General features: G+C 50.0%; 1 protein-coding gene across 1 annotated transcript in view; it reads right to left on the bottom strand.

The window, feature by feature from the left end:
* The window catches only part of LOC114496469 (homeobox protein cut-like 1), a 345,941-nt gene that overhangs the window by 75,550 nt on the left and 254,537 nt on the right, over positions 1-15,854 (bottom strand). The window contains 2 exon segments of the mRNA XM_028511916.2: positions 317-421; positions 8,021-8,069. Of these exon segments, the coding sequence (XP_028367717.1) occupies positions 317-421; positions 8,021-8,069 (154 nt within the window).

The raw sequence follows: 15,854 nt of genomic DNA, 5'->3' as shown, positions 1-15,854 counted from the left end.
TTCAGATCCCACCCAGCTGCCAGCTGCTACCCCACAGGCCTAGCCAGGAAGACGTCCCCTTTGGGGATGGATCTGTCTCTACCTCCACACTGGGCGGGAGTCGCACTGACCACAGAGCATCGACACATAAGCAGGGAAACTCTCCCTGTGACTCTACCAAGTTCCATCCCCAAATTGTTAAAAGCATTCCCCACAGGGACAGCAGTACTGCTTAAAATATTCCAGAGAGGGATGTTAAAAAGTGAAAGGAGAAAACAGCTGCAACGTGGAGCTACAGATGCCAGGCAGACAGTTCCCATAGGGCCCCGCTACCCACCACGTCCGGCGCCTTCTGGATCTGCGAGGCCAGCTGGAGAGAGTGGTTGGCTGATGAGAGCTGCTCCCTTAAGGTCTCTGCCTCTCTCTGGGCCACCTCTGCCCTCTGAAGGAAATGAAAAGGGTGAGAAGAGAAAGTACATTCAGTTTAACAACTGACAATTATTACAAGAACATTCATCAATTCATGCCTGACTGACTATAATTGATTTTCCTAAACACTCAACCTAATAAATGCTAGAAAAAAAACATAGAATGTGATGGATTTTTATTTTAAACAGTACAAGGAAGAAATAATTGAGCGATTATGACAGTAATTTAACGCTAGGAGCAAGGAATCCCCTGCTGATAGTAATGCTCCGGCCCACTGAATTTCCCAGACTGAATAAATACAAGTGGAAATAGAGTCTTTTGATTCAATTTCTTCCTATTCTCATAGACCAAGAAGATTTTATTGCAGGATTACTCCTGGGAGTAATTCTCACGGGTAAACAGTGAATTAAAGACACTCTGGCTATTCTCTTCCTAAAAACACGCACAATATTGTGGTTGTTTTCCTTCTGCAAGTATTTCCATAAATGTACAGGGTGTAAATGCTGCTTCTTTTGTGAGGGCCAGGCTTATGTCAACATATTTAACCCTTCACTCGACAAAGTCTTCAAATGCCGATGCTGGCATTCCAGCCAGCTGGCCGACTTGGGGCCGGAGGTGGGAGGGTGGCCCAGACCCACTGGGGCGTGGGGGGGAGCGCAGCTGACCACAGGAAGGAGGGCCAGAGAGAAACGAGCAGACATTTCTATTGTTTGCATGTAACTCCTGGCCAAGCAAACCAATGCTACCGGAGAGCAAATCAGGATTTCCCATTGAATAGTGAGAACAGGGCACCCTGGGGCCTGCCACCCGAGTGGGCACAGTGGTGCGGTGGGCAGGGCTGGGCACGTGGGGCAGAGGGACCAGGGCACGTTACCTGACTCAGCTCACTAAACCTCCCCCTCCCGCCTCCACGTGGGAGCACCGCCTCCCTTGCACGGACCTCGAGAGGGTTAACACCCAAGGAAGTGCGCTGGACACAAAGCTCATTCAGAAGTGTTTTATTAATGGGCTCGTCCTGATTTTACAATTGTAATTGAGACGAAGCTCTACGATGGGTGAGAAACAGTAGCTGAACTGACACTGGGCATGCAGGCTGAGAAGTATTGTGCTTATTCTTTCTACTGGACTTACATTCTGCTAACAGAAACAATGAACAAGAAAAGCCTGGCTGAGCAGAGCTATTTCATGTGTTTTCGCATTTTGTGGTGTGATGTTATGTGTCTACTGATCGCTAAGAAAGACCGAAAAACAGAAACAAGAGGTTAGCCTGCCCCAGTACTTGCTGATCAATCTAGCTGCCCAAGAACGGGCCCGGCAGCTTTACACAATCATGTGACGGCAGTGCAAACCTATCTGCTCTGCATACAGACAAATTAGGATATTTCTAAGAGCAGTTACTTCTGCCCAGGGTGGTGCTGGTGGCTGCCTGCCCTGCTTCTCCAGGAGCCCTTGGAAATGTGCTCAATCTAATTCACACGGCGCCTGGCCAGGCCTGTCTGTGCTTGGGCAGTCACCTCCCACCCTCTCTGACCCAAACAGAATCTAGAAGAGAAGCACCCGTCAGGAAAGGCGGCAATGTGATGGGTGAGGTGAAGCTGGCAGGGGTGATTTCTGGGTCATGCTAACTGCAGGAAAGTCTCCTCTTCAGCAGAAAAGATCCACGTTTCCCCCCCCCCCCCTCGGTTATATTCAGATGTGCTGATAAACATGTCATGTTAAGGAAAAGTTTACTCTTTGCTTTCTATTAGCTAAACCCTTGGGCATAATGTCTCCATGACTGCCAGGAATAAGGTGCATTTTGACATAGTTCTAGTCTGACTGACTAGAAAAAATGTTTCTCAGCCTGGTGGAGAAGCTGCTCTGGCAGCAGCCAAGCAGCAGTGCCCCCGGCCACCCTGCCTGGAAATGCTGGCTCGGGGGGCTCCGGGACCCCCGGGTTCGGGCAGGTGCTCATCTGTTCGGAGCAGAGTGCTGTCTCATCAAAGGCCCGTGGCTCACAGAAGAAGGGATCTAGCTGTTAATGACTTCACCTTTGGTTTGCTTCACTTCTCTAGAGCTTCTGTACTTTATTCAGTTTCCAAGTTCATGTGCAGAGTAGCTCTGTGACCCACCCGTGGTGGTCATAGACTTACATCACATTTGGCCTGACTTGGTTACTCCAGTGCAACTTTTTGATTGTTTGATTTAGATGATTTATTTTGGCTTTATACCTGAGTTCATTTAAAAAAACCCAACAAAATAAATTGAGGTGGTTTATGCAGCTAAACATGGACAAAGCTCAACAATTAAAAATAAAAACAGGGCGGGAGTGGCTGATTCTGCAGCTGTGTGTTCAGCCCGGCCCTGGCAGCTGAGGCGGGAATCAAACAAAGGGCGCAGTGCCGGGCCACACCACGGTGCCGCTTGTTTCCAGGGTCTCTCATCCCCTGATGCCCGCAGTCCCACCAGGTGACGTGTGGTTGTTTCTGAAACTGGAATCAGGGACAGGAGGTGGAAAACTTGGGTGCTGTTTTCTGATCTGGAACCTCAGACATGGAGATGTGGCCGCCATGGGAGACACTGAATTCTGTTTCCGTGGATGGGGTCCCTCCCTCCTCCCCTGTCCCTCCAGAGGCAGAGCCTGGGGACCAGAGCCAGGGTTCCCACAGGCGGCTGGCAACAGCCCTGGGTGTGATTCAGCCACCACCCTACGAAGAGAATAGTGCCTTGCCAAGCCTCAGCTGCTCTCCTGGGAGATTTCTCTTGCTGGCTGTTGCTTACTTTCTTTACTTTTCTGAGAAGAGTAAGTGCTGGAAACACAGGATAAGTAAAGAAGCAGCTAGAGCCCTGAGGTGACCTCATTTCAGTGATTCTACAGGAAGGAGTTCAAAAGCTCCATCAAGAAATTTACTGCCATGTGTCCCAAACTGGCCCTGACTAAAGTCCCCGTTCGGACCTGCTGCCTGTGTTTCCGGGACGCAGTGCACGGCGGCTTGGAATTTCTTCCTCAGGTCAGCCAGGCTGAAAGCTGGAACCACACAAGGCCACCCATGGAAACCTTGCTTGTCACAGCCTGAATCATGGTTTCAGGAAAGACAGAAGAGCAAATTTCCCTGTGTCCTCCTGCCACAAGGGGTGGCCCCAGGGACTCTCTCCAGACCTTGCCGGCCCACCTGATGTGGGCTGGGAGTACAGTTCTTATACAGAGAGACCGGGGTTCCCAGGAGACCCAAGGAGTGACCAGAGACACAGATATGGCTCTCCCACAGGCAATGAGCCCAGGAGGTGCCCACAGGGATGGGCTGCATCTCAACAGGCCTGCTCGCAGCAAGCACTCATGAATATTTGCTATGTGGATGTAGGTTTGATGAATGGGGGCTCTCGGAGGTGCAAGTGATGACCCCAGTCTATGATGGGGGGGCAGGGATTGGGGGACTGCGGCTGTGCTCCAGGCCACATGGGTGGGAAGTGGGAGACCTGGGGTTCAAACTCAGATGCTCTCCCCTCAGAACACAGGAGCCTTGGTCAAAGAAAAGGCCATGTCTTGCTCTGAGTTCTTTTTGCTCTTTGCATTTTTCTCAAATTTGATTCCATCTCTTCAGTGAAGTTCAAGTGTGGTTTCCAACGTAACTTCAACCTGAAGGGTCTTCTGTTAGGGTAGCCTCCCCCTTAAGAGTCAGGCAGGCTGGCAGGGGGAGGCCCACTCCCTGAAAGAACTTCTTTCCACTCCCGCTGCGGTTTTGGGCCCTGGCAGCTCAAATCAGGGCTGCTCTGCAAGGAGGGGTGGGGAAGGCTCAGCCAGAGGAGCTGACCGAGTTACTAGGCCCACAGACAGGTTTCATGTGGTTGCAGAGTGCACAGTTGTGGTTTCTTATTTCCTATGAAGCCTCAAAAGTTCTGAATCTTTACTGTCACCAGCTGAGACAGTATTAATGCAAGTGCCTTGACGTTTACCAGGCAGGTGTGAATGAAACCTGGGCCTCACTGCCGGTCGGTGGCAGATCACTCTTCCATTTCTCCACAACAGAAGCTCAAGTGCTCTCGCAACAAAACAGAGCTTCAGGTCTCAGTAGAACACTGCTGTAAACCTCGTGCAAAAATAATGTTATATGCCAATGAACTAGGAAATTGCACCTCCTGGGGATTTCCCCTGATGGGAAAGGCGGCTGAGCCAGATGGCGGGCTGTGCCCATGCTGGTGTGCAGCCCCCGGTCCCCCTCCTTCTGCCCAGAGCCCACGTCTGCCTCCTCTCCCCTGGGACCACCGCATTTCAGGCCGGGCCTTCTCGGCCCCGACCCATCACAACAGCTCCTTATTGCTTCCAGTCTTTCTACTCCCATACATTCCCCAGTGTTTAGCCAGAGTGATCCCTCTAGAACTCATCTGGTATCTTACTTCCACCTGTGATTCTCCACTGTTCTCAGGATGAGGTCCTCCACACACCTAGCTGGATCCCTTCCTACAGGTCCACTCTTCCTCTGAACCTGCTGGTTCTGGCCTTATGGAATGGTCCAAAACACCCAGAGCTCGTTATGCCCCGCCTCGCCTGTCTGGAACGCATCCTCATGACCACGCGGGAAGATTTTCTCCTTGCGGGTCATCCCTGTTGACTCACTGAGCCACCTAGTTCAATTTTCAGTTCACACTGTGTGATGCCCGGTCTCATACTCTTAGCAAGGGTCGGTCAGCATCTGCCTGCACAGCTCCCGGAGCACACTTGCTTTGGTGGCAGCTCTAGGCTCCTCTGAACAGACAGAATTGAGTGCAAGCTTCCCTTCCACCAGCCTGTGAGCCCAGCCATGAAAAGGGAAGACCCCTTCTCCTGACCGGCCCTGAGGAGCTACAAGGACAGAATTCCCCACGCCCTGGCCCTAGTCCTTCCCTTGTGTAATCACATAATATCCTGTGTTTCTGGTGCTTGGTGTGCAGTCCCTGTCCTCTTTCCCTGCTCCCCAAAGATTAGGAATATCTCCAACCCCCACCATCTTTTATGTTAGGGTCCCTTCCGTGTTCTGGCCTTGGAGGGACTCGGAATGAACTCTGGGTACCTGCCTTCTTTTCAGTGTGGTTTCCAGGATAAATTCTTACTCTCCAGGGATGGACCAATTATTGCAGATGGTGTAGAATCACCACCTCCTTCATTCTAGAAACTATTTCTATTAATGTAGCCTGACTCTGCAATAATTTCTTGTGGCAGCCACATCAGGCTGTTAACTCCCCCTGGTTGTTGGTGGAACTCACCTATGCCTTTCCACACCCCACCACGCTGGCATTTCCCTAGGACAGGGCTTTGTAATTCTCCCACCAAATATTTGCTCCTTTAGAAACTACAGAGTGAATATTTATGGAAACATCCACTTCTTACCCAGGCACTTCAACTTTAATTCTCAAAACTATCTTGTAAAGGAAGTACTAGTTTTCATTCCCTCCCTTCCCTTCTCTCACTTAAAATTGAATTATGGCAAAATACATATAACATAAAATTCACCACCTTAACCATTTCTAAGCATACAGTTCAGCACAGCCGAGCATATTTACATTGCCGGGCAACCAGTCTCCACGACCTTGTCATTTTCCCACCAGAAACTCCGACCCATCGAACAGCAGCTGCCCGCCCTGCTTCCCCGGCCCCCAGCACATGGCGCCGCACTCTGCCTGTGAGGGGGACTGCTCTGGGAACCTCGTGTCAGTGGCATTGCACAGTGTTTGTCCTTTTACGACTGGCTTACTTCCCTTAGCACAATGTCCTCAAAATGTCACTTGGAGGTGGCACCTTCCTCTACGGTCCTGCCTGATGTCTGGTAGGGTAGAGACCCACCCAAGTGGCCTCAGCCCTCAACAGCTGCATCAACTCTGCCCAACTTCGTTAGTACCTGGGGACTGCCTCAGAGCCAGCACGTGATCTTCACAGAATAGGGCTATCTGCCTGACCAATCGCACTAACCCCAAAGGGCCATCAAAAGAGGAGGTGCTCCCACGACTGGCCTGGGGGAGAGGGGAGGGGTGGAAATTCTAGAAATGCAAATGGCAATCCTGTGACAGAGAAGGTTAACTGCCACTGGTAACTACTTTTGAGTTAAGGTTTTTGCAAAGTTGAGTAGTGCTAACTGAGTGAAAACAAAGACCCAAAGTAAATTAGCAAGTAAAGGTGAATAAATATTTCAGCACCTTTGTGAGGTGAAGCAGAAGCAGTGCTTTTACAGCAGGGAGCTGTGTGGATGAGTGCAGCTAGGAAACAAGACGGTCCGAAAGAAAGGCCAAGGCGGCCCTTGTTCTGTGCCTGCTCCCCAGTGTGTTAGTGACAGCACAGGCCCCATCCAGTCCTGGCCCCGTAAGAACCAGCCGTGCACCTCAGTTTCCGCATCTGTACAGTGGGGCCATAACAGCACTGACCTCAGTGGGCTGCGGTGAGGTTTAAGTGACCCTGTTCATGTGAGGTGCTTAGAACAGACCCAGGCACAAAGTTAGTTACTCAAGAATTGGCAGCTCTTTCTCCTACTGCCAGGATAACTATTGCGTGAAGCTGCTGTCTCAGGGGCTTCACTCCATGCATCTCTCCTGGCCTCTCGCATGGGCCAGGCCCAGGATCCTCAGGGGTGAGTCTGGTCACGCGACATAGAACCCACAAAGTTCTTCTTAAAGAAAAAAGGAAATCCACACATCTCCTGGGGCCATTCTTATGCATAAACTGACTTTCACATTCCAATAGACTTGAGGATGGTTTTGTTGGTCAAAGAATAACTACACTCTTTCTGCATTTGCCAAAGTCTGGGTAAGCAATTCAGCCAAGGGGTGGGCACCCTGTGGAACTTCCCAAAGGGGGAAGCGGAGACCACAGACCCAGGAAGGACTTTCATCCTGCGGGGGGCTGGGCTCACCTGGGCCACAGAGGCACACCGCTCAGAGCTCTTGTGCTTGTGGCTGCCCTAAAATTGAGTGGGCGAGGCCATCGCCTGTGGCCTTCTGGGGCTGATAGGCATCACAGCTCTGGCTGCTTCTCCCCATAGACAAAATAAATAGGGAGACTTCTTTCTTTCCAAAACAGCAGTACCATTTGCTGAAGCAAAATGTTTTAGTGTTCTACAGAGTCCTTGGGGAAGGAAGAGGTTCTACGAGGCGGCCAGATTTTTTAGGCAGCTGAGTGTTTGGAGCCACTCAATAGTGTGGGCCCACTTCATGTCAGACACCATGTGGGGTGCTTCCCACAAGGCACTCGTGCCAACTAAGTGCCGGCCAAGGGGAGGCAGTCAGCTGGAGGCCCTCTCCAGACAAGTGGCTACAACCCAGTGGAAGGGGGTGACAGGCTTCTCTACGGCATAACCCACGGGTGTGAGCTCCACAGTGTGACAGCTGCCACACGAACAGAGGTGGGCGTTGAGGACGTGAATGAAGAAAAAGAACAAGGGGCGGTCACTTTGCAGTGAACGTTCACCAGGGGATGCTAGGGCCGCATCCAAGAGTTTGCCTGTGACTTTTCATGCACTTCTTATGACATCAGGAAAGGTGTCACCATTGATGGCTGTATGTAAAAATATGAGAATAACTGGCCTTCCAACATAGAGAGAAGCATTTTCTAAGATTACAAACGACTATGCTATTGCAATTTTATGCCTGAAGCTATCAAACATCCTACCTGGTTTGCTCTTTCAAGGTCCGTCATGATCATTTCGATTTCATCGGCCCTAGGAGGCGAGAGGAAGAGAGTGCGTTAGTCAGTAGTGAGACGGGCTCGGGGGTGCCCATGACTCTGAGCTCGGCGGAGTGGCCCGTAGGTGCATATTCCAGGCAGAGTCCCCGGTTTGGGGCAGAGGAGCTGTGCACAGCTGTGAGGGGCACTGCTGCCGGCTGAGCGGGGATGGGCTTGCACTGCGGAAGGGCGTACAAAGCACCTGCCCTTGAGGTGCTCCCTGTGTTGTCAGTGACAGAGAACCATAAAGAGATAAAATACAGTGTTCTGCCAAGAGACTGAATAGAGCTCTGAACAGAATACTCTGGAAAAACAGGAGGGACAGGTGAATTCTCCTTGGGAGATGGGATCTGGAAAGGCTTCAGAGGAGGTCACGTGTGAACCAGGCTTTGAAGGACAAGCAAAAGTTTGTTAGGGCCGAGGGGACGACGAGAAGGTGGAGGGAGGATGGAAACCCAGGTCACAGGGCACTGCAGTCTGCTCTGTAAACCACCAGGTCCCCATCATCATCTGGCCTGCTCACACACAGGCAGTTTCCAGGTGCTTTTATTTTCAATTTTGAAAGCTCGTGCTTGAGTAATTTGAAGGTAATAATGTGGTTCCAACATACAACACGAGAGAGAGAGAATAATGCTGAGAATCCTACTGAGAAGAGCGTGGTTAACTTCAAAAGTCTATGGGAGGGTAGGACTGGACACCCGGGCAGGCCACTGGTCCAAACTTCTGTTAGGACAGGCTCTGATGACGGCACTCCTGTCAGGGGGCCAATGCCAAGACTGGCTGCAACCAAGGAAGGTTTCGCACACCCATGGGGGACAGAATGGAATGTTACAGCCACAGATCCACAGTGGGGTTCAGGGCCCCCTCCTGCTGGGGCCTTTTGATGCTGCATTCTGTGTGGGCCTGAGTCTCCACTGCCCACAGGGCTCAGTCCTACCCCTTGGTGCCACGCATTTAGCCTTTCTCCATGGAGTCTCTTGTCACCTCCCGCCTCAGACCACCACCCAATCCAATGGCCCTGTGCTCCAACAAGTCCCACCACTGTGGGCCCCTAAACTGCCTTGACCTGTGCTATCTGCCTGGATTACCCCCCACTCCTGGGACCTAATCTCCTACTTCCGCCCCCTCCCCAGCCTTTCCTAAATCTGCCCAGTGGCTCCATCTAAGGGAGCAGCATAGCCCAGTTCCCTCCCCGCCCTCCTCCCGTCTGTGTGTTCCCTTTGCTCCCATCCCTGGTGGCTGCACAGGGCCTGGCATCAGGCTGGAGGCCAGAGTCACCTAGACTTTTGCCCCCCAAACCTGATTCTCTGATACTACCCTCAATACCGAGAGTTATACAAACTATATTCAGGCTCCAGGTGGCTGTTTTTTTGCTGTCTTCTGTACCCAAGGCTTTTCTAGCCTTAACTGCACAGTGCGACTGGAAGCAATCCTATCAACTCCCAGCAGCCCGAATGGGGTAACAGATGCCCTGTGATCAGGTTCAAGGCTCATTGTATCTGTCTGAAATAGTATCCTGCCTTCAGACTGGGCTGAGACAAGTCTGAAACAACTCATAAAATGGCCCAGTTAAATGAGGTTATTTTTAGGATGACTTCCTGAAGAAGGCAGTGTCTCTAGAAGACACACCCCCCAGCAGGGCCTCTGCAGTGCAATGCTGGGTGCAGGGGGGGAAGGCCGGGGGCAGCTTGAATTACTAAACATCTCACCACATCATCTGAAACGGAAACCTCCAAGATCTCAGAAAAAACGCTGAACAAAGAGAAGACAGTCTAATGACGACAGAAGATAAAAAAAGTCATAAAAGGTATTACGGGTCTGAAACACGACAGGAAAGGACGCCTGACTGACAGTCCGTACAGAAAGCTGCTATCTTGACAAGCTGCTGGTGCAGCGCAAACCTCACTGGTTACGAGATGAAATAAAAAGTGAACAAACTTTTTCTAAAGGCAAGTCACAACTTTTAAACAGTTTTAAACTTCAATCAAACAGTCATACCTATATATTTACAAACTCCAGACATATACACGGCAAACCTCCCCCTCAGTGGCATCAGTCATTCATCTACTCTCATCCCATGAATGTTTCTGACGCCCCCACGCTCCTGGCCTTGGGCAGGGGCTGTGGGACGGGCACATACAGACGTGGCTCCTGCAGACCCTGCCAGCACTGCATATTTACAAGAGAAGGATGGAAATGCTTAGCTGCTGAATACCTAAAATAAGATTTATAGGTGGCGTCTCACTTCTCTCTGGAGACCAGGGGAGCTGGCGGCGGGACCTGGCAGCTGGAGGGGGCAACAGCCTGGCTGAGTGAGCAGAGCTCCCGAGCGTGGGCCTTGGGGAGGGGCTCTCCTGACCCCTCCTGGTTGGGCCTCGGCGGGCCCTTTCATCTTCCTGTAACTCTGGAGAATTTCTCTTTGTCCTTCGAATGTATCTTCTGCTCTGTTTGGAACTCTATTATTTGGATATCGTCTGCACACCTACTTCTGTGCTACACATCATTCAGCATTTCTTTATCCTTTCTTGCTGCTTTCTGGACGGTTCTTCCGTGTGACCCAGCCGCAGCTGCATTCATCCTGAAATTTACCTTTTCTTCTGTCCCTTAGTTCAGCTATTCTGCTTTTCATACCTGTTCTACTTCATTCATTTTAAAAAAAGTTATCCCTTATTTTTGCTTTACACTGTCGTTATCCTCCCTTCTTTTTCTGAGTCTATCTCTCACGCTTCCTCTGTACCCATCTGTTTGGCGTCAGATCACGTCAACTGTTGCACATGGAGCAGGGGTCTGTCTTCCGGAGGGATGCTCTTTTCTGGGGCCTGTTTTTCCTTGGGGGCATCAGCGACTTTCTCGCAGTGAATATGAGGGAGGACAGAGAGGCAGGCCCTGCTGTGTGTCTCTCGGGACGAAGTGAAGAAGAAAGGCACATGGCAGGTGTTCAATGTATTTTGCTGAATGAAGGAAGAAAGAGGAGGGAGGGGGATAACCCCAGGAAGATCCTCTGGCCAGAGCCTCATCTTCAGTTCTCTGGAGTCCCTCTGGAGTCCCCCTGGAGTCCCTGTGGGTCGAGAGATCAGGGGTGGAGGTATGGCTGCCTGTGGGGGGTGGGGCACTGGCCCACTCTCGCCTGTTTTTATCCACTCTTCAATCCTTGCCTGGCTCTGCCATTGGCCAAAGGGCAGGTACAGGGTCAGACACAAGCCAAGGCTGGAGAAGAGAGGAGTTCCCAGGGGCCTGGTTTCACCTAGAAGCTGGATCAGCAAGGCTGGGACCCGCGGGGCCTGGGAAGTGGTGTCCAGATTTTGCCAGACTTAGGGCATCTGGGTGGGTTTGAGGTCCCCTTAGACAGTGGATAGTTTCTGATACTCATTAGTATGCTTAATATCCAGAAAATAATGCACCATTTCCAAAATGTTTCAAGTCACTTATAATGAATCAGTTACAATTAAACAGGAAGATGCCTTCTCAGCAGTCTGAGGCAATCCCTGGAAATGAATTTCAAATTTTTCCATCTTGCGGTCGGTTTAACTTTAGTTACTAAGCAACCGCTAAACTGACCAAAATATTGAATGTGATAACAACTACTGCGCTTACCTTTCATTAGGAGAGCAGCTCTCATATTTCCAAAGCTTTCAAATGCTAACGACAACACTGAGCTCTGCCGCCCAAAAGCAGGGCTACTCAACACCAGGCCCCCCACCCCCCCATGCCAGCGGGGCCCAGAGGGGCTGTGGCGCCCATTCACAGAACGGGCCAGAAACCAGAGAAGGGGACAATGGAAGGAGCCAGGGAACAGTGGGCAAGGAAAAGTTCAAATTATTATTTTGAAAGTCTGTAGGCTGGTGATTGTTTTCAAGGGGCATGCTTTTTGAAAGATCAAAAATACATCTGGAAAGGTATTCAAATGCGATTGAGGCTTTTGAAGATGTGAAGTGTACCACTGGCACTTGCAGCCCAGGGCCAAGATGGCGGGGTCTTCCACCACCTGTGCTGGTCTCAGCATAGAACACATGCCTGCCGCTGAGTCTGTTCAGCCCACTCCTCTTCAAATCTCTGTCCCCACCCGCCCAGCAAAATCAGTCCTCCCAGATAAACTACCCTCAATAATACAAAAATGCCCAGAGGTTAATACTACAACTGTACATGTTATCTGAAAAGTGCCGTAATGAATTAAATGCCATGTGCTTTCATAACAGCATGTCAACAATATTCCGAAGGTGCTTCATTCTTTTCGTTTTGAAGGCTCAACCACCACATCAGGATCTGGAGCCTGACATTAGTCTAAAATCATGTATTTCCCAAGTTCTGAATAACCACACATATTGTTTGCTCAGCAAAACTATTTATTTAAAAAATTTAGTCCTCTCACCTTTTTATGAGCTGACAAAACAGCTTTCACTGATCTATTAACCTGCACGGCATTATGCTCTGCTCCAACGTCAAAGAGTGAAAAATTTCAGCCTGGCCTAGAATACTTGGTTCATTCAATCAGTTCCCTACAGATCGTTTCAGGGTATTCTCTGCACTAGCACACAATTTTTATGAGGAACTTAAAAGGACATTGCCAAGGTCGATGGAAGGGAAATTACATCCACACTAGAAACTCTGTATTTACTTTCACACTAGCCCCCTGAGTGCTAAGGAGGGCTCAGGGCAAGGCTGGTGCATATTTCAATGACCAAACACTCACACTGCCACCAGGAGCTGTTAAAACAAAGTACATCTACTAGCAGTTAAAAAGGTGTCCTGGCTGCCTTCGAAGATCAGTGCGTCTTCTTGGATCCAAGTCAAAAGCCAAGTCTCAATACTAGGTTGTAAAGATCTTGAGCATCAAAAGAAGAAATACCTAAAGATTAATTCTCTCTGATTTAAAAATTTTGAAAACAAAAGCTTCAGTAGAAATGTGTAATAAAGTGAAATCTACCCCCTCCGCCTGGGGGCTGTGTTTTGTGGCCTCGTTTGCCAGGAAGGCGGATCGCTTTCCTGACAACTCACACATCAGAACAGGCTCACTTAGCACAGGCAGGCAGAGGAGACACTGAAGCAGGGTTCACTGGGCCAGCATCAGAGAGAGCAGGTAGGAAAAGGAGGTGGCCAGAGGGTCAGGTGCTGAGGAAGCTTTCTTGGCTACAGGTCTGGAATCCCCTTAATGGGGGTGGGGGTGAGGGATCCCTAGGAGAGGTATTTCTCTCTGCCCCTACATGGGCACAGAGGTGAGGAGCTGGGCACAATGCAGAAGCGTGGTCTCTGCAAGGAAAGGCTGGTTTGCAGCCCATGTGACAGCCAAGCAGGACTGTACCCTCCTCCTACACAGGCACTGACCTCTCGTGATGGGGGTGGGTCACATGCTGGGAAGGGGGTGGGGGGACAATCTCTGCTCAATGCTTACTGAGCACTTACTATGTGCCCCAGCTGATGGGAAACAAATGTCCCAGGTGGAGTCGGCAATGCTTAGCAGCAGTGGCATCTGCCTTATCGCCAGCACACTGGCTGTACCCTGTATGTCCCAGGAGCTCACAAATAGCACGGAGTGTAAGAAGGCAGCAGGGGCCCTGTTACTGCCTTCCCAGTGGTGGGCACAGGGAGGTGAAGGGACCCAAGTAATTTCAGTCCAATGGCAGCCCAGAATGAGAGACAAAAAGCTTTGCAAACAAACGGAGGCACAGTCTCACCAAGGAGAGAATGGGGTCTGTGTCCTGGAAGATGAAGGCCAGTTTGCTGGGCAGAGAATAGCGGGGCTGAGAGGAATGACCGGACAGAGAAAGAAATCCCACATGGCAGTGTCCATTACATTCTGTCACAGTTTCACGCTTGTCTCTGGGGCCTTCGGGGCTCCCCATGCCCACACCTGCGCACAATGACAGTCTAGGCTCTTCCTGCCCGTCTCACGCCTCTAGTTTCTTTCTCTAGGGTGCCGGTCCTGACTGGCGCTTCCACAGCCGCATCACAGCAAGAGTGACGGAGGGGTCCCTGCCTGGTGTCCGACTTCAATGGCAATGCACCAGAAGTTTCACTGTTAAGCATGTTGCTGATTTTCAACTTTAAATATAAATGTTTCTCTTTTGTTAATGAAATATGCGATGGTTTCTATTTTATTAAGATTTTTTAATAAAAGATGGATATTGATCTCATTAAGTACCTTTTAAGTACTTATGGAGCTAATTAAATGGTTTTTCTCCTCTGACCCACTAAAATGGTAAATTATAGTTATTTGCTCTCTGATTGGTTGTGGTGTATAACACATTCAATGTTCTCTTGAATTCTGTTTGATAATATTTTAATTAGTGCTTTTTCCATAAATATTTATATATGGGATTGACCTTTGTCTTATCTTTTGTCAGGCTAAGTCATATTAAAACTTTTAAAGCATTCCCTTCTTCTTGTAGACCAAGTGAGCAATCACGGATCTGACAACGTCACTCTTAGAAAACCTGGCCCGCACGCACCCCAGCTGTACGGCCGGAACAGCGCTGCCAGGCGGGTGGGCCTTTCGGTGTCTGTTCCCAGGAGGGGCTCCTCCAGGCCGCCTCTTCGTCACCCCCAGCCTGTATTTCTCAACACCTCCTCTCCCACAAGGCCTGTGGCCTCTTCTGCCTGGACACGTCCTTCCCCTGGACGACTCCCCAGGGGGGCTGGCGTTTGAATCCAGTCGGCCTCAGATGGCTTAGTGGATTCCAAGAGTTTCTTTTGGCTCCCTCCCTCCCGGTTAGACCCCAAGTGTCCTTTGGGTCAGGATCCTCTCATCCTCACTGTGGGGCCGATTCTGCAGGAAGCAGGGGATCAACAGCTGATTACAGAATGACCTCCTATAAACACCTTCTTTTTCCAGCTTTATTTCCCAAGTGCCAAACAACCTAGTCTTTCAAACAAAGACGCCTAAGTGCACAACTGCTTCCTCATCAGAGCCATTGTACTGAGATTTATTTTGTTTCTTGCAGATGTGCTTTTTTACAGTTTATTAGTAATACACATCCCATGTAAATTTCCTTCTGTGGCTCAATCAATACTCTTCACCAATTCTTGAGTCCTACTCTGTTCCCTGAGACCACCATGCTTGTCCTCACGTTTGCCTCTCTGCCGAGGTCCCCACGGCGGCTGCTGTCACCATCCAGGGCTCCGCTCCTGTGGCCATCCTCTGAAAGGTCTTCTGGTGGCCTCACTCCCCATCGTCCACTTGTTTTAGTTTTTATTGCACTTATTATACCTGTCTCAGCGTATCTTGTTCACACATTGATTACTTGTTGATTTACTGCTATAATCCCAGAGGAACACAGGAGGTGCCCACTAAATACTGATTAATCAAATATACAAACTAACATCTGTGCTACTCATGTCCACTCTGCTCTGGACAAATAATTCATTGGCTGGTGTGTTAAAAAGCAAAAAGTGTAGGGGTATTCTGCCAAGTTGTAAATATGACTTTTAAGGAAACAGTCTCTAAGTTGTTTTTGCAGAAGGAAAATAATTCTCTTCTCTTATTACTTTTAATAGCCTTTGAAGAAGAAGGCAACAGCCTCCTTAGAAAAAGGTACTTAAAGACCCATTACTGAAGCATGCAAACATTATAAAAATAAAACCCGAGTTAGGCTTCCTTTGCTCCACCGACTGTGAGCTCCTGGAGGCCAGGCCCAATCGGTTTGGCTCAGCTGGGGTCCTCGTCGTGCTCAGCACAGAGCTGGCCACAAACTGGGGTCTTAGCAAACCCGACTGGGAGGGCAAGGAGGGAGGAGGGGTGGGGCAAGTGTCACTTGGGGAAAAGTTTTCTTGACAGTGCTCCCCT

Source organism: Phyllostomus discolor, chromosome 3 (assembly GCF_004126475.2).
Source record: "Phyllostomus discolor isolate MPI-MPIP mPhyDis1 chromosome 3, mPhyDis1.pri.v3, whole genome shotgun sequence".
Lineage (NCBI taxonomy): Eukaryota > Metazoa > Chordata > Mammalia > Chiroptera > Phyllostomidae > Phyllostomus > Phyllostomus discolor.
This window is presented reverse-complemented; position numbering and strand designations above follow the sequence as displayed.